This window comes from Orcinus orca, chromosome 21 (genome assembly GCF_937001465.1).
Source record: "Orcinus orca chromosome 21, mOrcOrc1.1, whole genome shotgun sequence".
NCBI lineage: Eukaryota > Metazoa > Chordata > Mammalia > Artiodactyla > Delphinidae > Orcinus > Orcinus orca.
In genome coordinates, this window is record NC_064579.1 from 24822825 (window position 1) to 24850477 (window position 27653).

At 54.0% G+C, this 27653-nt stretch overlaps 1 protein-coding gene across 3 annotated transcripts; it reads left to right on the forward strand.

Annotated features, from left to right (window-relative positions):
• Positions 1–160: 160 nt before the first annotated feature.
• Positions 161–25804, forward strand: KBTBD11 (kelch repeat and BTB domain containing 11). 3 transcript variants are annotated; one of them, XM_049704260.1, is made up of 2 exons: positions 161–609; positions 19058–25804. In XM_049704260.1, exon 2 carries the CDS (start codon positions 19895–19897, stop codon positions 21824–21826), a length of 1932 nt encoding a protein of 643 aa, XP_049560217.1. In that variant the 5' UTR covers positions 161–609; positions 19058–19894; the 3' UTR covers positions 21827–25804. The 3 variants fall into 3 exon arrangements, with proteins under 3 accessions (XP_049560217.1, XP_033265131.1, XP_033265130.1); XM_033409240.2 differs by having other exon boundaries at positions 164–498; XM_033409239.2 differs by lacking the exon at positions 161–609 and adding an exon at positions 657–757.
• Positions 25805–27653: the final 1849 nt, after the last annotated feature.

The window sequence follows — 27653 nt, forward strand, 5'->3', positions numbered from 1 at the left end:
ACCACTAAATATTTCAACAATGCATCGTCCCTAATTTTCCAAATCATAAACACTAAATTACATTATTTCATGGTTTTTTTGGGGGGGGCGGGGGCTAGGACACAAAAGAGAGCTGGCAAAGCCTAGAGCGCTGGCGGTAACCTGTTCCTCGCTCCTTGTTGGGGCGTTGCTGGATTAAAGCTCAGCATCTACGAGGTGCCACAGGGCCCAGCGCGCAGCCCGCGCCCCTCCCGTGCGCGCACGGATGCGCCTGCGGTGGGCGCCGCTCCCCCGCCTCGAGCCGGGTGTCCGCGGGACCTCCCTGCGCCTGGAAAGGGTTAAGCGAGCGGAGGGCGCGGGGCGGGCTGACCTGGACTCGGGGCCGCGCCGGCGCGCTCCAGTCCGGAGCCTGCGCGCCCTGCCGGGGGCTGCGGCCACCCTCCCGCCCACGTCCCCGCGTCCCCGCCTCGGCGCGCTGCTCGGAGTGGCGGGGCTCCAGGCACGGCCTCCACGGACGCGGTGAGTGCCGGGCCCGCTGCCGCCAAGGCAGGCCAGGGGCGCAGGGGGCACTCGTCGGGCCGGGCCTGGCCGCTCGGGAAGATGCTCGGGAACCCGCGGGCGCTCGCACAGGTGCGCGGAAGGCGGCCGCCCCGCCCGCGGGCGTTCTCACAGGTGCGCGGGAAGAGCCCCGCGCATGCGCGTCGGAGACCCTGGCGAGGGTTCCGGGTCCTGGGCTTGGGTGGGCGCCGGGGTGGAGGGCGAGGCGCAGAGCTGAGAGGTAGGGGTGGGCCCCGAAGGGGGGGAGGCAGCGGCGAGACGCCCCAGGAGGCGGAGGATAAGCGGGCGGGGGTCCCGGGGTGGGCGCTGGTCGGGGCGGGGGAGGCCGCCGGGGCGGGGGCGGGGGTGTGGGGAATGGGGTGGGCGGACCTCCGTCCCGCTCCCGGTCGCCGCGTGGAGGAGGGGGCCGCGGCGCGGGGACTCCCTAGGGCGCTCCTGCCGGAAGCGGGTGACGGCCAGTCCCCGCGCTGTGCCCGCGGTGACCGCCTCTGAGGACCCAGCCCCGGGGGCGGCGTGGCCACTGTCCTTTCCGCCGCCAGTCGCGCCTCCGCGCGCCCAGGCCAGCCGGAGCCAACCCGGGGGCGGAGCGGCCCGGAGCCCAGCAGGGAGGAGCCGCACCCCGCGTCCGCGCCCCGCTGCCCAGGCTGAGCGCTCCTTGGGCAGGCGGCCCGGGCTTGCGGCCACGCTGTAGGATGGCGGGCCCGGCCGCTTCCCCCTTCCGAGGGGTGTCTGGGCTCGGTGCCGGGCTGCCCGGGCCCTGCTTCGCGGACGGTCGTGGCCGGGCCGCGCTGCCTCTGGAGCGTCCATCCCGCGGGGCACAGGAAGCGGGTGGGAGGTCCCTCCCGGACCTGGTTCCCGGGGGAGGGGAGGAAGATGCGGAGGCACCTCTCGCTCTCTCCTCCGATGCCCGCCGGCCGAGACCCCCGCGACCCCCAGGGTCCGCTGCTTATGCTGCCGGGATTGCTGAGGGCTCGTGGGGTGCTGGGGGCTGGTGCACAGCGCGTGCTTTCTTTTCACGGAGCCTTTGCCCCACTGACCGACCAGACGGCCCACCAGCAGTGCTTGTTGCTCAGGTTTGAACATGCCTGACAGCATGATGGCGCGGGGGCGAGGGGGTGCGAAAAGGAGCAATATTTAAATAAAGACTGCGTGGAACCGGCTGACACGGCCGGCGGGGAGGTTACATGCATTGCCGCAGCAGGCCTCCCACCCCCGACGCGCGCTCGTGCTGGGGGACCCCAGCCTCCCTCGGGGGGCTGCGCCTGTAACGTTAAAGAAGGAAGGTTTTAAAAAATTCTACCACTTCTTCGGTTCCTACAGAACCACATCCTTTGTCTCCACCCACCCTCACATCTGTTCTAAGGGAAAGAAAAAGAACAAATCAATGTAATAAGCTTTATTTCGCTCAAAGCACTGAAGGCGCTTTACGGTCAGGTTTTTAAGCCCCTGCGCTGCCCGCAGTGGAGGGGCCAGTTCACTCTGTGCCTGGCCTGTTGTCGCCTTCCTCCAGTCCCCATCTACCAACAGTTGCGCAGCCTCTAATTAGGACCCTTAATGGACGCCGATGTTGCCCTTTGGCCTTTTATCCCCAGCTAATGGGGTCCTATTGTTAGAATCCTCCCCCCTCCCCACCCATGAAACGCAGAAGGAAGCTCTCCATCGCACTCAGATTTGCCCGGGGACAGCCCAGGGAATGCGCGCTTCTGGTAACTGGCATTACAACTCTCCCTTTGGGGCCTAACACAGCAAAATTTTAAAGAAAGAAAGTCTTTCCAGCGTTTAATGTCAATTGCACAGGCATTGCTGATAAAATAATCAGAACACAATGAAAATAGCTCAAAGATTTTGCTTACAGGATTTAAGGCGGTCTTGGGCTTGGGAGGAGGGGAGAGAACGGTTAAGTGTCCATCCTAGATCGGGACTGAGCTGTTGGGGCAGCCTGGCTTCGTGTGGTCATCTTGCTGTCCTAGTGTCTGGGCGTTCCTTAGGGCGGGCCCTCCTGCACCTGCAGAGGACTTTGCCTGCTGCTGGCTCCAGGCCTGGCAGAACAGAAGGATCTGGAACCAAATCTCTGAACCTCTTTCCTGGCAGTCGCCAGTGCTTGATTTCATTTCCATATGTTCTGATACAAGTAGCCACGTTGTCAGCGGGAAGGCAGGAGGCCTCTTTTTAGTCCACTTTTGTCCCTGTACTGAAACTGGGGGCCCTCTGTGCTGTGGGACCTCCATCTGGGATCCTATTTCAGTTTTTTTCTAAACGCCGACAGCATAAATTGTCCATAATCATAGCTCTGCAGTGAAGCTGGAATTACTTAGGCAGCTGTAATGCCCCTCGGAGGACAGATGTGGGGTTGGCCTTAGAGGTGCCCCGAGAGGCCGTCAGTGTGCAGACCAGAAACCAGCCCCGTCATTTTGCACATCTTCCCCTGGTGACTCAGGACAAATCTGCTTTTCTCAGGAGTTCAAGGGATTAGTGTCTCCCCTGTGGCCTTGATTTCAGTGTTTTCTCTTGGATTTATTGTAATTATGCTGAAAGTATAGTGTTGGCACCTGCACCTCTTTGGGACATAGTTAACAATGAGCAATGACCTTTGGAATACAGCAGAAACTTCCAGGAGTTTGCCTTTTACCAACAACCCAACTCCTGCCAGAACGAATATTAAACAGTGCCGTGGAAATTGAAGCCATTGCAGGTCTTCTGCAATATTTGACCAATTAAAAGCCAGTTTTTTCTTTCACAAACATTTATCGAATGTCTACCCCAGGTCAGGCACAGTTCTAGGTACTGGGAATGCCATGGCATCTAAAACAGGCACAGGTCCTCACCCCCCCCACCCCCTGCGGCTTAGGTTCCAATAAGGTGAAAGGCATTAAAAATATAATCATGTTAATTCATGTGTAATAACAAGCAGACAAGTGGCCTAAATGAAAGGAATAAACCCTTATGAAAGCATCTGATGAGGGGGTTTTGAGTTGGGGTCTGAAGGATGATGAGGCCTAGCAAAGGAGGACGGCAGGGGACGGCCCAGGGGAGATGGTGCTCAGAGGGGCCTGGCGCAGCAGAGAACGGAAGGAAGGCCAGGAGGAGCCCCTAGGCCATGTCATAGATTTGTAACTTAATATAATTTTGATTCCTAATTAATTGTGGCATTTCCTCTATGTAAATTGATGGAACTTTGCTCTCTAGGCCTTGATGGAGTAGGACGTGTGTTAATTTTACAGAACTGAGATGTACTGAATCACAAAGGGACCCCCATTCCGTGGGATGTTGTGGACAGAATGTCTTGTAAGCTGATAACCACTGTGCTGCTGTTGGATGCTGTTAGCACCGTTTTCTGGAAAGTCTTAGTCATGAGGACCTTGGTACAGATGCCAAGTCTGCTGCCTTTGTCTGAGCCACCCGTCACCTCCTGCTCCCACTGCAGTGGTTCCAGGTGGGCTTCACACAGCTGCCCTTCCCCCTTGATCGGTTCCTCTTACAGTCGTCAGGGTGGTCATTTAAAGACACAAATACTATGATGTTGGACGACCAGTAGCTTCCCAGTGCCGTGGGCTGTAGTCCACAACACGGGTGACAGGATGCTCATTCCAGCTGGCGTGGTTGTCTGATGACCAACCCCACAAGCTTAGTGCCTGCCGTGGACTAAATGTCGGTCTTCTCCAAATTCACATGTTGAACCTTAATCCCCTGGTGATGGTATTAGGAAGGGGGGGCTTTGGGAGGTGATGAGGCATGAGGGTGGAACCCCATGATGGGATCAGTGCCCTCATAACACAGACTCCCGAGAGCTCCCTCTCCCCTTCCCCCACGTGATGACCCAGGGAGAAGATGCTGTCTGTGAACCAGGAAGCAAGTCTTACCAGACACTGCGGAGAGGGAACTGTTTGTTCCAAGTCTACTGATGCCGAATATTAATCCCATCTAAAAATACCTTCACAGCAACGTCTAGGCTGGTACTTGACCAAACACCTGGGTCCTATGGCCCAACCAGGCTGACGCATAAAAGTAACCATGGTAACTGTCCTGTTCAGACGAGAGTGGAGGCGCACGGTGACCTCTGGCCCGTGACGGCCCTGCAGTGCAGTCGGGCACCCGCTGGCGGGGTTCCTGTTCCTGGGGGTGGATCTCCAGTGCTCTTGGCGCTGATTTGTGGATTCTAGGTTCTGCCCTCCGAGTCATCCTTCTTGTTTCCTGAGAAATGCCTGGTGTTCGCAGCTCAGTGGTTTTCTCAGCCTCTTCCCTGGTTTCTCTTTGTGCTGATCTGTTCCGTTTACTCCAAGTTGGCGGTGTCTCTTCCCGTACAATTATCTTAAACACGTTGTGGGTTTTCTCTGGATCTGTTGGGATTCAAGCCACCAGACAAAAGCTCCGTCCACAGATCCACATAAGTCCTTTCTCTACCTTGGACCTCCAGGGCCTGTGTCTAGTGTCCCCTCAGGTATTTATGAGGTCTTAACAGGGCATCTGATGGTGCCACCTGGATCGGTCTTTGCTCTGAGGCCCCATCTTAATTTGACAGTGTCGCAAGGGCTGGGAAAGAGAAGAGCTTTATCTTCCAACCCAGTGGGGCCTGGTTCCTTTATATTTGCTCAAATCGCACTTGAAAACGGAACCCTTCCTTCTTCCGCTCTCCTCTCTCATCTCATCAGGTCACAGAGACAGAGCTCAGTAGGGTCACCCGGGCCCTGCCTGGAAGTCTCCTCCAGTGTCATCCAGCCCACCCAGTGCATCCTCCGTCTCCAGCATCGTGTGGCCACGGTGCTGCTGAGCCCTGCCCTCCAGAGCCCTGTCCAGGAACCCCATCCCCCTGTCCTCGGAGCCCCGCTAGCAACTGCTTCGGAGCCCAGAGGCATCTGCCCACTGGCTGCCTGCTGCCCAGCTGGGACCGCTGAGCTTGCCGCGGGTTCCTGCTCTGGTGGCAGCCCCGTCCAGGCGGGTGCATAACGGACCAGTCCAAACATACTGGCTCAAAACAACGGAGTTGACTTGGCTTATAAACCTGCCGTCTGGTGGGGAAGCTCCGATGGATTATCTGGGGGCATACACGCACGTCTGCAGCCCGGCTGGGAGCACGAGGGCAGCGGGGCGGGACCCGGCGCCCAGCACAGTGTCTCCGTGGCCTCTCGCTGTGCTCCCTCCAGCCGGGCATCTGGTGTCCCCGGACTTCTTACACGTTGGCACCGGGCATCCGAGGTCTGGGTCCTAAGAGAGGAATCTGTATTATTGCTGTTTTCAGCACAGCCTCACCTCACCATCATCACCAGTGTTTAGGATCCAGAGACCAGGGCACACATGCAGACATCCGGGGAGCCATTGTCCCCCGTGAGAAGAGCGTGCGGGTGGGCTGGATCGAGGTCACCTTGGAAAGGATGGGCTGCGTCCTGCACTCCCCAGCCACCCCTGCCCTCTAGCTCCTTCTCCTGGCTGGCCAGTGGCCAGGGGGCTGTGGCGGCTCCTCGGGGCCTGTGCTGCCCACCCTGCAGCTCTGTGTGTGGCCCTCAGCCCACCCTCCCATGAGGCCCATGTACCTGGATGTCGAGGTCTGTGTCTCCCAAAGGCCGGGCACTTTCTGGGCTCTGAGTGTAGGGGACCTTGTGTGAGGGGAGAAGTCTCACCCTCCCTGGTCCTTTGGTTAGTGGAGTCAAGTCACCGGGGTGACACAGGGAATAGAAACATGATGGGCACTAGATCCAGTCCTCAACTTATGTCAGCTCTGCTGTGTATTGATCCCGTCAGTCTGCACGAGGCTCTCACCTGTGCCAACTCCTGTCTTTTGAGTGCATGGAAATCACTGTTTGATTGAGTAGGAGATAAGACTAAGTTCTTTTATCCATGTAGATAATCATCTTGATGTAGAAGTCAAGATATAAAGAAAAATTGTCTTCATTTCTTTTATGTCAAACAGACAGCACCTTGATTCCTTTCTCGTGCAACCGTTCTTACTACTTATTGTAAAGGGTTTGATATTTTGAGGAGAAACATTGAGATGGAAGACGTAGGCCCAGTTATGTGCCAAATGAGGTGGGATACCTGCGTGAAACTTTGAAATGAACTGTAGGCACCTGCCACCTTTTGGTCAGCATTACAGGCTCTGAGAAGACTTTTATGCTTTTGCACAAGGGCTTTTAATCCAGCTGACCTCGTGTGGCTTCGACGTGGCCCAGGTGTGTGTGTGTGTGGGGTGGCCTCAGGGCCTGGTCACTCAGGCTGTGAACTCAGGGGCACTTGTCGCTGCTGTGGAGTCCCAGCAGCCCCCGGACGAGGTGCACAGGCGGCCGGATCTTCCCAGGTCCTTCTGTCTGGTCGTTTCACCAGCGAAGACAAAGAAACACTGGAGCTCTCAGCTCTGTGACGTCAACCCCAGAAACTGTGCCTTCTTCAGCGTCATGGGATTTGTAGAAATTATGAAAATCACTGGGTCTTGGACTTGTTCTCAGTGTGTTTAGGTTTCTGGAGTTGAGATAGTGCAGGGAGTGAAGCTGGCAGGGGTCCTAGGGTGTGGCTTCTAATTTAGCACAGCACTTATGAGCTGTGTGCCCCTGGGCAAGTGGCTCACCCTCTCTGGTCTCTGTTTCTTCCTGTGTGTGTGAAACACAGGGAAGGGCTGGACCAGGTGCTCTGCCATCTCTCAACTGCAACGTTCCCAGTTTGGGGAAGGATTCTGGGACTGGTAAAACCCTTGGCAATTCTGAGATACAGCACGTCTTCAGTGTGAACATTTTTTTTCTTTAAACCTACAACCTAAATCAGGCCGGGGATTTAACAAAATGGATCCTTCATTTCATAGTTCTGTGCCTAAAAGCCTGGATATTATAAGAAAGCTTTCATTTGACCATATTTTTCTACCAAGTATTCTTTCTTGGGGCCCAACCAAAACTTGAGTCATTTTATTTTATGCAGACACTGATGCACACACATACACGTGCACACAGAGATGTAAATGTACACATACGCACGTACACATTCTTGTATATGTATATACATCTATAGAGAGATGTGTATATACATATAATTTTTCTGATTCTAAAAATATACATATTCATTATAGACAATTTGAAGATACCAAGAGTTATGAAAAAAAAGTCACTCATAATTCTCACTATCAACATGCCTTTTAAACCTTTTGGTATTATTCTCATTGTCTTTTTTCCCCTGTTGTGTGTGTTTGTGTGTGTGTTGGGCGGGGTGTTTAAAATTTTTTTAATTTATTTTTTATTGAAATGTAGTTGATTTACAATGTTGTGTTAGTTTCAGGTATACAGCAAAGTGATTCAGTTACACATACATATATATATATATATATTCTTTTTCAGATTCTGTTCCCTTATAGGTTATTACAAGATGTTGAGTATAGTTCCCTATGCTATACAGTAGGTCCTTGTCATTTATCTATTTTATACATAGTAGTGTGTATATGTCAATCCCAAACTCCTAATTTATCCCTCCACCAAGAGTGGGGTTTACTGACTACATACTGACCACATGTACTGAATATAGTGCAATTTGCCGGTCATATTCCTTGATGGCCGTCCATTGTTTTCCTAGTAAGACGGCTCTGAACAGTATCCTTGTCCTCAAGACTCTGGAGGCCTCTGATTGTCCACAGCGGCGCTTTGGTCCCAGTTGCTGGACGTCGTGATGCTCTGGACGAGGCTGGGTTTTGTTGAGGGGTCAGGCCATCTCCTGTCACCTGAGGGCTGTGGGCCAGGAGCAGAGCAGAGCTGCCCGCACGGCTTCTGGAAGGTCATAGGCTTGTGGGTGAAGGTGGGTTGGTGTTGCAGCTTGATGCTGTCGTGTCCTCAGGCTCTGAAAGGGCCCGTTCTGGTGTCTGTGGAAGATTCTCTAAAACCTGCAGCCCTTTCCTGAGCCTGGTCACCAAGGGCTGGGCTGTGAGGGGCAGAGCTGCCCGCCAGAGACCCCCCAAAGAGAAGGAAGCCAGCCGGATGCATGGCCAGAGGGGGCCCGGCCCCCAGAAGGAACATCGGTTGTGTGGCCTGGGGCCCCCGGGTGAGGTGCTGATGCGGTGGAGCCCACGTCTCCTGGTGAGGATGCTCTGAGCGGGTGCTCCGGGCGGGGGGAAGCTCTGCTGTGACCAGGAATGCAGACACCATCCCCCCACCCCCCCCGTGCCGCTTTACAGCTGCCTTTTGCTCTCGGGGAGCGGCCGCCTCCTCGTGGAATTCCGGACCCGGATGGACAGACTGTGGTAAGATGCTGTCTGGGGCGGGGGAGGCATGTCGGTGCTAGCGTCACACGCAGGAGTCACAGCCTCAGAGTTTTGCTTTTTTTTAAGATTTCTTTTTTGGATGTGGACCATTTTTCAAATATTTGTTGAATTTGTTACAATGTTGCTTCTGTTGTATGTTTTGGTTTTTTCCGCCCAGAGGCATGTGGAATCTTAGCTCCCTGACCAGGGAGCAAACCCGCACCCCCTGCACTGGAAGGCGGAGTCGTAACCACTGGACCGCCCGCCCGCCTGCGAAGCCCCCCAGAGTCTTCACATGCCTGACCTACTGTGGCATTTGCCAGGGTGGAGCGCCGTTTTCCAAAATACTCATCTTTCTGAGACTGAAGTGACCTCTCTCACCCTGAACCCACTGCAGCCATTCACCCCAAAGCCACATTTTAGGGGGAAAATGCCATAAAAATCAAGATGTTGGCAACCTTCATCTGTAAACTCTTTTGAGTCAGATGTTACTAGAGTTTGCAAAGGCAGCAGGCTAATAACATCGTTTCCTCGGATTCAATCTCAAGATAATTTAAATATTTCGTCTTTGCATCCACTCATTCCTGGCTGTGTCAGGACTGGCCTGATAGGAGTGGCCTCTCTTGAGGCTCATGTGGGTGAACTCACACTCATCAGAACATCTGTCTTGATTTCTGCTTCAGAAACAGGTGAGCTAGCATTTCATCAGCCTTCTTGTCCCACTGAGCCACCCTCATCGCTTTGAGGACAGAGACCACGTGTTGAATTCGGGTCAGTTCCTCTCCCTGTAATCTCCCCGCCATGCTGCTCCTCCGGACATCCAGGCAGGAGGTGGTTCTGCTTGGCTGTGGTTTCCATGCGAGGCTCATGCCCTTTCCCAGGGCCCGCTGAGCCGGAGGGGGGATGTACTAGGTCAACAGCACCGTTTCTGAGAAGCCTGAGGACACAGGTGCAGCAGGAGGGCAAGGCAGGGACTCTATCATTACATCTTAGCTGAAGCAAAGCAGGACGGACCACAGAGAGAGGGGTTTCTATTTTGCTTTCCATTTACGCCAATAATGGTAAATAAACAAGTGAGATTAATAGGAGAGAAATCTGGGTTCTAACCGGCCAGTAATAGGCGTGTGATTTCGGACAAGTCTCTCTGTTATCAAACCAAGAGCTTAGAGCTTTAAAAATGATAAAATGTGAGTTTTTATTTAACTTTCCCATATTTCAATTTGACTGGAACTTTAAACATAGGAATACCTACTCCAGGACTAAGAATACAGTGACTTAGGGATCTTCTTACCTAGTGAATGATTTTACTTAATTGTGCTACAGATCGTGTGGCTCCCATGAGGGTCAGTAGCAGGCCAGATTGACTATTTAATTGATAAGTACTGATTAAACATATGGAAAAACTTTTTTTTTTTTTTTTTTTCCGGTACGCGGGCCTCTCACTGTTGTGGCCTCTCCCGTTGCGGAGCACAGGCTCCGGACACACAGGCTCTGTGGCCATGGCTCACGGGCCCAGCCGCTCTGCGGCATGTGGGATCCTCCCGGACCAGGGCACGAACCCGTGTCCCCTGCATCGGCAGGCGGACTCTCAACCACTGCGCCACCAGGGAAGCCCTGGAAAAACATTTTTAAGTGGTAAATTATAAAATACTCAAACACTGTAAACAATGCAATAAAAATATTCATGTATCCCCGTGAGACAATACACGTTCTCGTCTTGCAGTTTATGGTTTGAATCTTCAGGAAAACAAGTGATACAGAGCAGGTGGACAGCCGTCCCCTCCCTTCCTGCTCAGAAGTAACCACTGCACCGGAATTCACACCTGTCCTTTCCACACTTCCACGAATGACGTATAGTATTTTTTTCACGTTTAAATGTATGTAAATTATACTGTATCTTTCTGCAAATGGCAGACCTTGAAAAATTCAAAATTATGTTTCTGAAATTTATGCACCTTGATACATGTAGATTTAGTTCATCCATCTTAATGTGTGTGGTTGTTTGGGCAGTGATAGAAAATCAGTCTAAAAGTAGTCCAATCAGTCTTTTTGTACAAAAGGACACAGAGCACTCTTTCTAAAACACAAGACTGATCATATTCACTTCTTTGAAGCCATCAGAGGATTCCCGTTGTCATTAAGATGCCAGGGCGCCACGGAGGGGCCCAGTCCCCTGACCCTGGGGCTCCTGGCTGCACCCAGCCTGTTCAGCTTCTGGAACTGGTCAAGCTTGTTTCCACTGCAAGGTGTCTGTTCTCTCTTCCACCCGACCTGTGTTTGTCTCCCTCTTGCTCTCAGAGGAGTCTTACCTGATCCCAAGTAGAAATCAGGTCTGTCCATCACTACTTCCCGGATCCTTGTTTATGTTTCCTGCCGTGGTTGTACTTCCTCTAGAATTCGGGTCGTAGTGGCTTACGTTCGTCTTCTTCCCTGCGCTGGGAGCTCCCTGGGGCCTCGGCCAAGTCTGTTTGGTTCCTGCTACTTCCTAGGACCCAGGGCACCTCCTGGAACCCTGTAGGTGTTCAGCATACATCCACTCAGTGAATGAGCAAATGACTGCATATTGTTAATTATTTCTCAGCGTTGGTGGGACTTGAACAGATTGAAGACTTGGGGAAAGTGTGGGTTTGTTTGACCCAGGCAGTCTCACTTCTGGCTCTAGCTTTGCATCACTGCTGGGACGTTCATCTCTCACTTCAGGGGACTCGCACAATAGACTTATTTTAAAAGAGTTAAGGTTGCCCAAATATTGCTCAGAATTGGGTCTCAGAGCTGGAGATTTCCAGGGAGGATTGCAATCCAGGTGCCTCTTTGCAGAGTCTCTGTGATTCTGTGTGTGATCTCAGTGTTCACACCCTGCGCTTGTCAACAACTCCGGAACCTCGAGCCACAAGCAAAGGCAGGTGCTTCTCCTGCAGAATATTCGGGGTTTGCTCCCTGATGGCACGTCCGGAACCTAGGGCACAATTTGCACTCAAGTAACTTGGAGCCCTCCTTTTGAGTGAATGCACAGGTTTACCCTCATCCATTTTCCTTTCAGTTCTTCAGGGTCTTGGCTTCAGGGAGCACAGGGCTGTGTCACAGCCGGGACTGAGGTGGGGCCCGTCTGTGTGATGTCACGTTAGGTGGCGGCTGAAGACACACGCTTCCCTGAGCGCGGCGGCGATGCCCCCATGCCCCCCTGCTTTAAAGCGTGGTGACTTCAGGTGCGTTACTACATCACCAGCGAAGGGCTGTCTTGTGAGTCGTGAAGCTCTAACGCTGCTTACATCTCTTGAATTAACAATAAAGACCCGTGATCTGTTGAAGGAAGGAGAAGAGTGAAGCTATTCAGCAGATTTTCACGACCCAGTTGTCCCGCTGGATTAAGGTCAATTTCCTCTCTCTGACCTGGGCTTCATCTTCCCCCAGACGGCTTGTCCTGGGTAATGGCTAAGGGCACAGAGACACTCACAGTTGCCACCAAACTTTTGAAACTCTCGAGCAGTGGGAAGTGGGGCCTGTGAACCCACGTGGCCGCCGACTCAGTGAACGGGTGCAAGCCACAGGCATCTTTTCTGAGGCCTCATGTAAAATGCCCCAGAGATGGGGAAAGAGGGGAAAAGTGCTCTCTGGTTTTGGGCTGCTGCTAACTTCGTCTGGTCTTTTGAGACGACTAACGTAGTGTTTCCGGGCCTCCAGCATTTTCTCGTGTCTGGAATCAAGATCATGGCAATTCCTCTACCCGTCCTCATATGTGGAATGTGAGGACAAAATGGAAAATTGCTGCGAGGGCTGGGAGCTGCTCTGGGTACAGGCTGCAGGGCTGTGCGCTCCGTCCTGGTGGGGCTTTTCCGTGAGCCGGGACCGGCGTTGTCCGGGTCGGCACCTCACGGTGCGTGGTTACCAGGAGCTGGGGCCTGTGCGGGGCGAAGCGCTTTACAAACGTCCGTCTAAACCCCGCGGAGACCCAGCAAGGTGGCTTCTTGTTTACAGTCAGAGTTATTTCAGTTTCCAGGGACACGAATCCCACTCATGTTCGCTGAAGCCAGAAACAGACTTATTAGCTCGCAGACATCACAAGCCCTGGCTGGGGGTGACTCGCCCAGGGCACTGTCTCCTCTCTTTCTAGGTTTTGCTCTGTGTTGGCTTCACTTCCTTCTCCCGAGGACAAGCTTTCCCTTGATTTCAGCTCCCTGACCCACCCACCTGGCCGAAGCCTTTCTCCTGCATCACCCTTCAGCGGGAGGACCTGGCCTGGGGCCGTGCTCTCGGGACCAGGTGCTGGGAAGGTGGGGCGTGGGCTGGGCTGGAGCAACCCTGTGACTTAACCCCACTACCCTTTATGACTGTGGAGCCAGTGTATATTCGTTTCAGGAAATATAGAAACTGGGCATAGCTAGATAGAAGACAGTAAAAACCTGTCTCTGATCCAACGTCCACAAACACCAGTCCCTTTTGAAGAACCTTTTCTTTGTGAGCTCTGTATCATGTTTCACTGGTAAGGCATACATACATACATACATACATTGTACGTAGTGCAAGAACTTGCTATAATAGGGATTTTTATCTGAATGTTTTCAGAGCTGTTTTTTCTAGGCTCTCTGGTTAACATTTATTCACTCACCATCCATCAGGCCTTTTCTGGGGGCCCTGGCAGAGCCCATCCCTGTGCCAAGGTTAGAACGATTAATGCATCTCCCTGTCGTGAATCCACATTCTCATGGAGAAGGATGACACATGTGCATATGAGGTGCTGAAATATGACATTCTGTGCAAACATGGACCGCACAGTTGCTGACCTGGGAAGTGAGGAAGGTAGTGTCTGTGACAGCAGGTCCCTGGGGGCCTGGGAATGAGCAAGAATTCTGGCTCAAAGGAGGAGAGGTGGCTCTGGGTGGCAGGGACTGTGCGGGCAGAGACCCTGAGGTGGGAACGCATATGCAGATGTACCTACATGGGGGTTACATGCACAGATACACCTGTGTAGGGGTTACGCGCACAGATACACCTGTGTAGGGTTTACACACAGACACACCTGCATGGGGTTTACATGCACAGACACGCCCACGCAGACTTTACCGGGGCGCGGCAGCAGTTCTGTGCTTGTGCGAAGGATGGAGAGGACTCCTGGGCAGAGGAGGGAGAGATGAGGGCAGCGGAGGCTTGGGAACAGATGGCGCAATGCCTCATTTACCAGCCTAAGGAGTTGGGACTTTGAGAATAGCTATTACATAAAAGCTTCTCTTTAGGAAATTCTCTAATTTTACTTCCTCCAGTGAAGCCCTGCCGGAAGATTCAGCCGCCGTTACCCCCTAAATCAGGCCCACGCAGACAGCGCCGGCAGGAGCCCATCCCCGCCACGACCTGCCCTGTGTCTATCTGCTTTACTCTCAGAGCTGGGGGCGTCCTGAGTCACCAGAATTCTGCTCCCAGGATGCGCTGGGCAGGGGACCAGACATGGGAGTGTCTCGTAGGCGTCCACCAGCCCAGCGCACGTGCTGCAAAGTCGAGTGCTTCACGCTCAGAACTGTTGACAGACAGAAGGGCGCAGAGCATTGGGCCCAGTGCTTGGTGGCATGGGCGCCGAGGCCGGACAGCGGGTCCCCGTCTGGCTCTGCCACCTACTAAGTGTGGGGCTGATTCATTGTATGGTGACATCGGTTCACATCTCATTTCCTCTTTGGTAAAACGGGGCTAAAAACTACGACCCCACAGAAGGGTGGCTTGCGAGGGTCGCGTATGTCCCAGTGATGTAACACACGTGACAGCAGTCCCTGTAAAATAGAATAGGTGTGAGCTGTTTCATGATGACTTGCGCATTCAGGTTATGTTACAGCCCGTTGAGTCTTAGAAATGTCCTTCATGAAGAGCAGATTAAAAATGAGAGGTTGTAACCTGGCAGAAAAGACTCTGATTAACGTCACCAGACCTGCTGAAGGACGTCACTTCCCCTCTTAATTATTCAACACACCAGGCTGCTCACCAGCCCCGCCCATCCCCAAACCTCACAGAACAAACGGCCTACACCCGGCTTGGGGGGTCCTCTCATCCAGGTGGCAGGTGTCTCCTCGGCCGAAGCGTGTACAGAGCCTTGCACACAGGGACCTGGGCCCTGCGCCCTCCGCATCTCCCAAGACCACGCGGCACCCGGCTTTTAGCAGCCAGACGGCCAAGCTCCCAGGATGACTGAGGAATGAAAACCTATTTTATGAATGATGCTTCCTTGTGGCAGCGTTGGACTCCATGTTCCAGGCACGCCGCTATGATGGCCTTGCTAGGGCCAGACCACGGACTGTGACGAGTGCAGAGAACGTGGGAATCAGGGTTGCGGTGAAGGTCAGTGGCTGCCCTCCCCACCCCCACCGAGGCATCCGCTCCCACCCACCTGCATCCCTGCGCACCCAGAACCGCCACCTCATTTTAATTGGGCCCAAGGAAGAAGGAACCAGCAATATCTGTAGGAACAGCTGAAGGGAATCAACACATTCTATGATCAAACAGGTATCCTGACATTCCCTGCAAGTTTCTAAGATTCGATGATGTTTCTTCTGTTTGTGGTTTTCTTTGTGAATTAACCCCAGGAGCTATTGGCTGTTCACTATGTGAACAGGGTCATGCTGGTGTGTGGGAAGCAGGCGGCGGGCAGGGCACAAGTGGTGGTTCCAGGACTCTGCTGTCACAGGCGTGTGGCTGGACACACGGATGAGATACGTGTCGGGCGTGACTTGGAGAACACCGAGGAGGAATCGGCTACAACAACAGGTGCTACAGACATTTAGATAAACTTCCTAAGTCTGTTCATTAATATTAAAAAAAACTGACTAATTATTTGAAATTATTTGAGAGTCTCTTTAGCAACCTATATTATTCTAATGAAGCATATTTAATTTTACATAACCTGATATCCACCTTAAGCACAAAAATAACGTCCACATTTGGGAAATCATAGACAATCTTCTTTAAGAAATTCATATTGGGCTTCCCTGGTGGCGCAGTGGTTAAGAATCCGCCTGCCGATGCAGGGGACATGGGTTCGAGCCCTGGTCTGGGAAGATCCCACATGCCATGGAGCAACTAAGCCTGTGCGCCACAACTGCTGAGCCCACGTGCCACAACTACTGAAGCCCGCGTGCCTAGAGCCCGTGCTCCACAAGAGAAGGCACCGCAATGAGAAGCCCGCACACCACAATGAAGAGTAGTCCCCCGCTCGCCGCAACTAGAGAAAGCCCGTGCACAGCAATGGAGACCCAGTGTAGCCAAAAATAAACAAATAAAAATAAATAAATTTATTAAAAAAAATCAAATTGAGAGTGAAGAAATTCATGGAGAGACTAAAAAATTCTGTTTAGATATTTACAATGTGGAGAAGAAATGTATAGCCTTCAGGGAGAAATGCTACCTAAGTTATATTTAAAGCAGACTTGTTCCTGTTAAAATATTTTCTCACTACAGTCAGGAGGGAGCCTGTTACTACACCCCACACCTCCACCGACAGATCCTCTCCCGTCGCTACATGGGGCGAAGGTGCTGCCGTTCATCTTACTGTAACAGACCCCAGAAGCAGTGCTCAGGGAAGAAATCCTTCCCGATGCCTCAGTCGGGCGGGGAGTTGCAGTTATTTTGCCGTCACCAGGGTGGGTGCTGGCACAGAGTCCTCCAGGAGCCCCTTAGGGGGACTCTGATGCTGGAGCCAACTGCAACATGGGGGGACGTCCCCTTGCAAATCCCGGACCTCCAATCTGACCCTAAGTGTCTTGGCAGACTTGCAGTGCTCAGAGGACATACACAAAATGGGCCTGCTTCTTCCCATCCATTTTAAGGCCAAATCACAGTAATGGGCCATGCTGGGGAAAAAAGATATAGCTCCGAGTGCTGACTTTCTTTAACATCGTTTGAAAAAGGAAGTGGCCCCTCTGCTTAATTTCCTCATTTCTCCTGTGGAAGCTGACCCTCTACCCTGCCAGGCGGGCGGGGGCCAGGACCTGTCAGCAGAAGCTTCCTTCAGAAAGTGGACCTGCTGGGTGGCCTCCCAGCTCTTGGGATCCAGCATCACTGCTGCCTGCGTCACAGTGACAGACGGTCTTCTGTCTCACCTGACAACACTCAGGTGTTCGGCATCACCTTGGCTGGGGGGGTGAACAGGGACTCCTGACCTGGTCACGGGGCAGAGAGCCAGCTGAGTGGGTGAGCAGCTGTCACATTTTGGATGGGATTACATGGCTGTGCTCAGGTCTCGGACCACCCCCGGCTCTGCCAGCCTGGTCTGTGATCCATGCCAGGGGCGCACAGGGAGCTGGCAAGGACGTGCCTGCTTGGACCACTGACCACCTGGGTCATATTTGTGTCATTGTGGACATGCAGCTCCTGCTTCTTGTGGCTACGACAAAATGTCTACTTAGCCTGATTCTTTCAGGCTTTAAACGGATTCTATAGAGCTTTGAAAACCTAAGAATTGCAAACTTAGGTTTTTCAGTGTGTCCTATTCCCTGCCTTTCTTTTGAGTCTGTGATGACTTCCACGAAGAGAACTCTCAGAGGTTGGGCTTCTGCACGTCCCGATGAGAGTCAAGCCAGAGAAAGAACCAGGAAGTGCTGAAACCCTTCTCCTGGCCAAGAAAAGAAAAAAAAAAGTAGTTAGTTTTCTGAGGTCCAAGGTCTTCTGCACCATACAGAGAAAGTGTGAAAAGAATGAAGCAAATAAGAGAGCCAGTTCTCTGATTTTTATTTCAGACATTGACGTTTATATGTATATTGGGGAAAGATATGTATATGTCTTCCTTTTTATCTGACTTTCCCTTGAATGACTCAGCTGACTAAGAAAGCACCTCTGGCGTTTGGGAAGAGGCCAGAAGCTTTGCTTATAAAATCTGTGCAGGTTTCCAGTTTGTCATCACATTCCAGTCGCTGTGGGCCAGAGTGCATTTCCATCTCAGTGGACGCAGGACCTCCCCAGCAGCATCACGGGCTGGGGCACAGCTGAGTAAACACGTGGCACCTCCGTGACCCACATGCCCGTGGTCAGAGTTTCAGCTCATCCCGACTGTCTCCATGCTGCCTTTCCACATGTCCTAGACAGTGCCCTGCACCCGGTGAATATGCCCCAAAGGTTACTGTTAAAGATTTCTGTAAAACAAAGAGAGAGAGAGAGAGGGAGGGGAAGAGAGACAGAGAGAGAGGCGGGAGGAACGGAGAGACAGAATTGAATGTCTTGAATCTCCACCTCTAAGACACTTGTATTTCTGAGAATAATGGGAAAGTCTTTTTCGTAACACTGTAGCAAAAAGAGCAGGCAAGCATATATTTTTATACACACCCATTCTCTCAACCCTGAGCACTTATAGGGATCAGGCAACGGTATTAAGTACAATTAGTAGAAAATCAGAAGAGGTTGAGGGTAGGTGGTTAAGTATCCCTTTATCCCATTTGAGAGGTGAACATACCCTATAATGATGACGCATCTGAGCTGTATGTATTTGGTCCGTTTCTCTTGTCCGCGGCCTCTTCTTAGGAAAACCAGAGCCCAGTTTGCCCCTCCCCTTGTGCTAAGACCCCCCTTCTAGGCTAGGGAGTCTCAGTGAAGGTTTTGCCAATTAGGAGAGATAATTATTTTTTTATAGTTCATCTGCAGGTGCTCACATCTGCCTTCCAAGCAGTTCCGCGGCTTTTGTTTTTTGTTTTGGTTTTGTTTTGTTTTGCTTTGGCTTTTCTTTTGCTGCACGTGTGCTCTTTGGAGAGTTGCTTCTCTGACGTTTTTCAGAGCTACAAAGCCAGGAACGAGCCGTTCAAATAGATTCCAGAGTTGGAGCCTCCGAGGCCAACCCCAGAGAAAAGTCCTCAGCACCTTTCTCCAAATATTTGTTGTAAATGAATTTGAGATAGTTGGCTGGAAAAGATTTCAGGAAAACTGTCCCGCAATAAAACTGAGGTTTCACAGGCGGGCCATGCTTTCTCACTTTAAGTTCTCAATTATACATACACATCTCATTAGGTCGAAATGAGGAAGTGGTTGATATTTGACTGCCGTTGTATTGACACACAAAACCCAGCAATTTCGTATGGTTCAACCCAATGTACTTAAGGCTCATGGCTGAATTGGGCTCTTCCTTAAAGGCCTCGAAAACCAGGGGAGGAACGGCTTTTTAATATCTAAATAATCCCATATGTTTTATTCACCAAACTTTCCAGCACTGAAAAGTCACAATCCCCATTCCCACCCTATCTGAATCCTATAACCTGAAAATTGTGGAGGGAAATGGGGTAGCTGCCACTGACACAAGGTAGCCCTACGGAAAAATGCAAATTCCAACATTCTGTCTCTTTCTCCTATAAACAGGAACACAAAGAGCGTGGTGACATGACATGGAAACACCTGATATTCCAACAAAGGAAGTCGCAGAGGAAGGCTCCCGATGGATGAAGGAGGAAAGCCGGTCTAGTGTGTGCAGTAACTGTGTCTTTCTAACACCCACCTGGCGACTGAATCATGCCCTCCCCGCTTCCAGGTGAACATTGTCGAGGCAGGCCCATCAGGAGCGCTGCCGAGGCCAGGACACACAGATATCCATAAGCCTTAATCGCACGTGGGAGTCACGCACAAAAAACAAGCTCCCTGGGGCGGCTCCCTGTGAAACAGCAGTTAAGTCAGTGTTCTGAAGTGTGGACTGCAGCCCGTCTCTGATTCGTTGGTCCTCAGAGACAGAGATGTGATGGAATGTGGAGGGATAAACACTGACTCAGGAAGAAAGGGCAGGCCCAGTTCCTTAGGAGCACCTGACAGCTCAGTTCCGCAGAGCAGGAGCTACAGACAGAGCCGCGGCTGCGGCTGCAGGGCGGTCCTGTCCGTGGACTGATCATCACCACGCGGTGCGGAGATCGAGCCACAAAGACCCCTGCAGACGGCCGCCGGGCGGGAACCTTGCCAGGTTCACAAGTTCAGCCGGGAGCGCGCTCGAGTCGACACACCCCTTTCGCCGGAGAGGAGAGCGGGCGGGCGCGAGGGGAGCTGCGTGCGATTGAAAACCAGTGTGGACACAAGTGAAATCTGATCGCGCGCCAGCAGAAGCGTGTGAAGCTAGGAGCCCCGGAGGAGCCATCGACCTTGGGCAGCCCGAATCCGGGCGAAGTCATGCCGGGCTGCTGAGCGGGGACGGCAGCCGGAGCGAGCGCTCGCATGGAGAGCCCGGTGGCCCCCTGCGTCCTCTACCCGGGGGACGGAGCGTGCGGCCAGGCCGGGGGCCGGGGCGGCGCTCCCGAGGCTCCGGGAGAGGGCGGCCTGCAGCCGCCGGACGCGGCGGGGGGGGAGGGCGCTGCGTCCCCGGCGCAGACACCCTGCAGTCTCAGCGCGTCCCTGTGCTTCAGCTCCGGGGACGATTCCCCGCCCTCTTGTCGCCGCGGCCGGCGGGTGGTGCAGAGGCAGTGGGAAGTCGGCAGCGCTGGCGCCGCGTCCCCGGAAGGGCGCGCGTCCCCTGAGGATCCCGTGTCCCCCGAGGAGCGCACGTCCCCAGAAGAGTCCGCGTCCCCGGAAGATCCCGCGTCCCCCGGGGAGTGCCCGCCGGCCGAGGAGCCCACGTCCCCGGAAGAGGCCGGGGACCCCGCGCCTGTGCCCCCCGGCGTCGGGCCGGAGCACGGGGAGCCCGACCTGCTCATCGAGGTGTCTGGCCGCCGGCTGCGGGCTCACAAGGCGGTGCTGGCGGCGCGCAGCGACTACTTCCGCGCGCGCGCGTCGCGGGACGTGCTGCGGGTGCAGGGCGTGGGCTGGGCGGCGCTGCGGCTGCTGCTGGCCTACGCGTACAGCGGGCGCATGGCGGGCGTGCGGCCCGACAACGTGGCCGACGTGGTGGCCGGCGCGCGCCGCCTACAGCTGCCCTGCGCCGCGCAGCGCGCCACTGACGCCGTGGCGCCGCAGCTGAGCTTGGCCAACTGCTTCGAGGTGCTGAGCGCGGCCAAGCGGCAGCGGCTGGCCGAGCTGCGCGAGGCCGCCTACCGCTTCATGAGCGACCACTACCTAGAGGTGCTGCGCGAGCCCGCCGTCTTCGGGCGCCTGTCGGGCGCCGAGCGCGACCTGCTGCTGCGCCGCCGCCTGCGCGCCGGCCGCGCCCGTCTTCTGGCCGCCGCGCTCGGCCCGGCCGGGGAGCGCGCGGGCAGCCGGCCGCAGAGCCCGTCGGGGGACGCGGAGGGCCGAGGCGACGCCGCCGTCTACTGCTTCCACGAGGCGGCGGGCGAGTGGCGCGAGCTGACGCGGCTACCCGAGGGCGCGCCGGCTCGGGGCTGCGGCCTGTGCGTGCTCTACAACTACCTCTTCGTGGCCGGCGGCGTGGGGCCCGCGGGCCCCGACGGCCGCGCGCGGCCCTCGGACCGGGTCTTCTGCTACAACCCGGCCACCGACCACTGGAGCACCGTGCGGCCGCTGCGCCAGGCGCGCTCGCAGCTGCAGCTGCTGGCCCTGGATGGCCACCTGTACGCCGTGGGCGGCGAGTGCCTGCTCAGCGTGGAGCGCTACGACCCGCGCGCTGACCGCTGGGCCGCCGTGGCCCCGCTGCCCCGGGGCGCCTTCGCCGTGGCGCACGAGGCCACCACCTGCAACGGCGAGATCTACGTGTCCGGGGGTTCGCTCTTCTACCGCCTGCTCAAGTACGACCCGCGGCGCGATGAGTGGCAGGAGTGTCCGTGCAGCAGCAGCCGCGAGCGCTCGGCCGACATGGTGGCCCTGGACGGCTTCATCTACCGCTTCGACCTGTGCGGGGGCCGCGGCGATGCGCCGGGGGCCGGGCCTGCGGGGGGGCTCAGCGTGCTCCGCTACCACTGCCTGGCCAAGCAGTGGAGCCGCTGTGCCTCGCACCTGCGGCCCCCGGGCGCGCCGTCGGGCCTACAGCCCTTCCGCTGCGCCGCGCTGGATGGCGCCATCTACTGCGTGAGCCGCGCGGGCACTTGGCGCTTCGTGCCGCCGCCGGACGGCGAGCCCGGCGCCGGCGACGCGGGCCCCGAAGGCAGCTTCGAGCTCCAGTCGCTCCGAGCCCCCGCGGACGCCCGGGGCCTGTTCTTCCCGTTCGTGCTCAACCTGCCGGAGGAGAAGCCAGACCGAGGCGAGGAGGGTGCCGCGTAGGGTGGGCCGGGTCACCCGGGCGTGTCCCTCGGCAGCCCTGGGCCAGGGGACGCCCCGTTGGCCGAGGTCCCAACTGGGAAACTGGAAGGGGCGAGGGGAGTGGAGGCGGGGAGGGAGAGAGTCGGGGGTGGGCCCCGGTGGGCCCCGCCCAGCCCACGGGATCGTTTAAAGGCTTAGAAGGTAGAAGCTTGTCGCGGGGCCTTGAAGACCTTTTGCGATGCTGTATTAAGGCCCGCTGCCTAGTCTGCATTCCTTTTGCTTTGCTTTGCTTTGCTTAATGGGGTCGATGGCAAGATGTAGGATGTGTGCAGATAGATAACCTTATAAATAAGATACAAAATACCTGAGAAAGAAAGAAACAGAATGAGAGATGAAGCCTCCGAGTGCAGTGGGTGAGGCCTGGAGTGTACCGGGGGTGTACTGTCCTCGGTATCACTCGCGGAGTGGCCGGGAGGCCAGACCTGAGTTGTGTGGGGTACCAGGTACCGTTGCTTCCTGCACCATGAGGGGGGACCTCGGGGCCACCTCCCAGAGCTGAGATCCTAAAATAGGCCAACGTGAACTATATCAGTGGAACGACTGAAAGAAGGTCATACTTTTTTCGGCTTGAGGTTTAAAATTATAACTGATAAGTAAAGCTTTTAAACCCTTTCTAACTTAGCTTAAAAGTTCCTGCCACATGTGGTTAACTTGCGGTTGGCTCCATTCCAAACGTAGTAAGTATTAAGGGTGAAATCTTTGATTCCCAATAAGATCTGTCCAGTGAGAGCTGAACATATCTCCTCTGTCATCACAGGGGCCCAGATATGGTCAAAGGCCCACACACCTCAAGAGCAGGTCCTTCTCACCGCTTAACTGAGATGGGTTTAATATTTTCAAGTTAAGAGATGTTAATAATTATGTTCAGTGATGTAGTAACGAGTTGCTCTTATTTGAGTTCTGAATCTTCGGTGACTGAATGTTTTCCAAAGCGCATGTCATCAGTAGGAAAAGCTGACAGTGGCCGTGGTGCTTGTCTGCATTAAAAGGGGCATTTGGTCCCCACCAGGTATGCCCAGCCGCTTTGATATTTCATAGTGGGCTCAAAAAGAGTAGTATCCCCCCCACCCCGCAAAAGAAGGTTAAAATCCTTTCTTTTTGAGAGTTCTAAAGAATAACATACAGGCACAGTTGAACCCACTACTTTTGATGTTTTAAATATGAATTCTGTCATCCTGATGAGGGAAATTCATTTTTACAAGCATCAGTCTAAGAAATTGTGGCGGAGTGACAGCATAGTAACGTAAGGGGAAATAACATATATGTATAACGTAGTTTAGCAAGTAAACTACACTTTTCTAATTGTGAATTCCAGAATACCGTAGTAGAAGTAACATGAAATTCAGTACTTTGGTAGGGCACAAGGATGAAAAACAAATCCGTTGATCTTTCCTCATTTGTTATAACATTTTACTTTCCAAGTGTGTACACACAGGGCTTACTGTTGATTAAAAGTTTAAGGATAAAGTGTATACGCTCATAGAGGCCAAGTGATCTGCATTCTGAGTCCAATCCACTTTTTTTTTTATTACAATAGGAAGAGTACACATTGAAAGGTATTGGCACATAAGTAGATGAAGTTATGTGTACCTTACTATGATTTGCTCGTAGATCCAGTGATGGGGGGGTTACCTCTGTCTGTGCCAATCAGTGGGTATGTGGGACATAGGTTATGCTTTTTAAAGAGTCTGTGGTGATGAAAGTGATGAGTTAAGCTGTTTAGGAATGATAGCTCGAATCATGCTTGCGCCAGAGCACGGGATTTACCGTTTCAGCGGGTGCGTCCTGGTGACGTGTGTGCCTGCCCGTCACTGCCCCTGACCTGAGACGATGCTCGGCATCTTGGTCCATCGTCTTAGGAAAGAAAAACAGGCTTCAGATTGCCTGACTTCTTTGGCCTTTTGGTAGGAATAGACTGGAGACGTGGCAGGAGGGAAAGAATTGAAATCCAAAATAAATAATGTCCTTCTAAAGACAGGAGCATTTCATATGATAGTACATCTTTCTCTAGACTTTCATTATTTATGGTAAAACTTTTACATGAAATGGAACCAAGCTAATATTTTCATTCCTTCCGTATCAAACTCATGAGATATTATCACTGTGATTTTACTTGAGAAATCATTCCTATGATGTTTACGGTTTCAAAACATCAACGCTGAAAGTGGGCTTCCAAAGGAAACTCTCCCCGTGGAAGATGGGAGACCTGTTAGATGTCACGTGTGCACAGCCACACGATAACATGCCCAGCTGGAGTGTGTGTATATTATTTCATCCTTTAATTGAACGAAGAAATGCCTGGACTAGACGTAGCATCACTTTCTGTGGGAGCTGGCCCCGGAGTCCCAGGAATTCGTCAGGATGAGATGCCCGAGGATGCCTAAGGATGGGTAGAGGATTTAGAACCTTGCAGACCACACTTCTACTAGTAATATCACTGAGAGCAGATACCAGAGCACCTGGCATGCTGAGAGGACCAGTTTAATTTGCTTTTGGAGGCCAGTACCTGGGGTGTAGGGCCAGGAGGGTAGTGCACCGATTACACCAACGGAAAAGCCACCCCATGCAAGATACTCGGTTTGGAGGACAGCTAGGGGAGGGGCAGGCCTGGCTGAGACTTCCCTCCAGGTCTGATGTTCCGAGGACGGATCATGTCACATTCAACGTGATGTGCCAAGGCTGTATGCAGCTCTATTTAGAGAAACAGTTGGTGCAAAAATATTCCTGCTCTTCGATCAGTTGAGTCAAACGAAGCTAGTGCATTTACGACATCCATCCGTAGTTCACATGAAATTAAGAAACCCAGGCACACTGACATTCCCAGATATTTGAAAGAGCAGTGGCATTTTAAGGGGGAAGGCTATAATTTGGGAAAGCTCGATCTTTTGGTTAGCTCACAAGCAATGACTTTTGTATTGTTAATCAAGGTTCATTTGGGATCCAAAGGAACGGGGTTAAGACGTCTTCACTTCCTTTCTGTTTTTACCTTTGGTTCGGGGAACAGCCGCAGTGCCGGCGTGGCCTCTGGCAGCTTTACGGGACTGGATTTGGAACTCGGTGACTCGATTTCTGAATCTCTGGCAGCACCAATCTCCTTTCCTTGAAGACAATGGAAGTTCTTTTGCTACTTAGTTAAAACTCCTCCCTTTGTATCAGTTTTGCTACAAATCCTTGAAATGAATCACCTGCTCGATTCCTGTTAATTTCTGGTGTCCCTTCAGTAATTCTGGAGCTGCTGTTTGATCTGTGGGTCTCTTGGGTAACTTCCTGTGAAAGATTTTGAAGTGAGATGCAATGTTTTTGAGGTCCTTTGTGTTTTCCTGAAGTTAAGATGGTTTCAGGACATAATCTGTTGTAACGCCTTCCTGGGGCGATGTGTAAACAGAAGCGCTCTCTTGTGTTCTGTTTTATTGTAGACGCTTTCCTAGCTTACAAAATGTTTTGCTTTGGTGTTTTTAAAAAATATATCAGTGTCCTTATTTTTCCCTTTCCTCTGCAATATCATTATTCATGGGAAGATAAGAAGAGCTAAAGATGAGAACGTGTCATCTTCTGGTTGCGTCTGAACGTATGTCAGCGGCCACGTTCTCTACACTTTCCCCCCTTCCAGGAAGGTGCCTGGACCACAGGAGCTGGCAGGGCACTTCGTACCTGCTTGGTGAATTGGTTTGAGATGAATTGAACTAAAGGCCTAGATGTGTTCTCATGCGAGATGAAAGCTCCTCTGAGGCTTTTGAAAGCTGTAAGCAGTGCTGCAGTGTGGCCGGGTATTAAAGGCAAACAGGTGTCTTGAAGACACAGTTCAGGCCGGCTGATGCTTTATGGGTCAATGCTTCAGTTTCTAGGTCCTGGGTACCAATCGCGTAAAACCTTGTACGTCTGTCTGTTTATCCTGAGATGAAATAAATCACTGGGCGATGCCAGCGCTCCTGAAACCTGTGCAGCTGTTCTTGTGTCTTTTCTTAGGAGCGGAGCCCTGGGTGGGGGGTCCTTGCCTGAGAATGTGCTCCTGGGGCTGGGAGATTCCGGCCCGACCTGCGAGGCCCAGGGCTGGAGTCCCCCGTCTGAATGTGGAGTCTGGGGACTCCGGAGGGTCCGTGCAGCTCCGGTTCTAAGCCAGGGGGTCTCTTCGTACTCATCAGGTGCATATGAACCCCTTGGTCCCCCCTTTCCTCACCTGTCCCCTCGGCCAGCAGGCTGTGGGCCGCCCCCCGTCTCTGCTTCCTGGAGAGGCTGTCCTCTACGACACGATGTTGGTTGTGGGTTAGGAGAGTTGGTGTGGACACAGGAGAAGCAGGAGCCAGGCTGGCGGGGGCGAGGTTATCACACTCACAGCCCGGAGAGGGGTCCGCGCACAGCTGGCTTCGTCGGGGACGCAGCGCAGGGGCAAGGGGAGAGCTGTTCTTAGGGTTCCCATGAACAGCTGGGCACAGCTGCTCTGAACGATCCCCAGGGCTGGCAGGGGCCCCTGCTCCGCCCGGGGTGCCAGGCAGGGGAGATGTTGGCTCGTGTGAGGCAGGGCTGGGGGCGGCAGGGGCAGGATTGGCAGGGCTGGGGGGGGGATGGTTGAGAGACTGCTCCATGTGCTTCGCCGTCTCTCAGGAATCCCGGGCCCTGGGAGGAGAGGCTCTCCCGGGTCAAATCATCACACAACAGAGAAAATAAGAAACGAGGCCTCACCCAACTGTGGAGCCCACGGCCCAAGCCCCACAGAGGGTTGGGGGCCGATGAGTGCATCGGGTGAAGCTGGAAGCGCGTCCCTGGGTTCCGCCGCTCCCCCTCCATTTCCCGAAAAACACCTCCTCCCTCTGGCGTCCAGAGGGGCACAGAATTGGGGCCTGAGGGGATTGTCTCCTGCTCTCCTGCCCTACCCACCAAGTTCAGAATAAACTGAGAAATAGGCTCAGCGGCCGAGCAGACACTTAGCAGCACAGGAGGGGAGAGAAAGTGGAATTTGGGTTGACTGACCAAGTGGCTGGTACACGCCACTGGAATCGGGCCACGGGATCCGGGCCTGCAGGTCCACAGGAGTCGGTGGATTGTACACACTAAAAATTTTCCACCTACTGTGATGTTCTGACCCCTCTTAGGTCCCGCCTGGCTGCGGCGAGATGGCCCCCCTTCGCCCCCGCCAGCCAAGGGTCCAGCCAGGAGCCCGCCTGGGACCTATGCCAACAGCCCGGCCAGGCCCGGCCTCCTCCGCCTGCCCCGCCCCCGGGGAGGTGACCCTCCTCTGCCTGAAACACCCAGGCCGGGCAGCTCGGGGCAGCCCTGTCGCCCAAAGCCCAGCAAAATCACTAAAACCGGCCAACCGCATGCCTCTTATCTCTAGGGCCCTGTGAGTAGCACGGCATTTTTCATTCAGTGGCTTCTCCGTGCTGTCACTCAGTCAGCTTGGTAAACTAACGCCCGGCACAGACGGACGCCTGCGCCTTGCAGGGGGAGATCCGAAAGGGAGAGCCCAGTGCGAGGGGCAGGGCCTGCCCCCAATCCAGCACGCAGCTCCCCCGCCTGCCCTGGGGCGAGGTGGGTGCGGCGAGGTGCAGAGAGACATCAGGAGTACCCCCTGGAAATGTCCTCCGCGTGGGAAGAGGGGAGTGGGGGTGTCCTCCCCCGGCCTCTGGGGTAGCCGTTTCCTGTACGTGAGGGGAGGTGAGCCGTGTGCATTTCAGAGCCGGGGGGAGGAGCCTGTCTAGAGGTTGTCCACTGCACCCTGTTGAGTTTCGAGCCGGAGTTTGGACGAGTGTGGCAGACGTGGGCTGTCGCACACAAGGTCTCCGGCGCTCTT

Bases quoted from the DNA above. Each gene is read 5' to 3' on its own strand.
- KBTBD11 (XM_049704260.1), top strand. From the start codon at position 19,895: ATGGAGAGCCCGGTGGCCCCCTGCGTCCTCTACCCGGGGGACGGAGCG.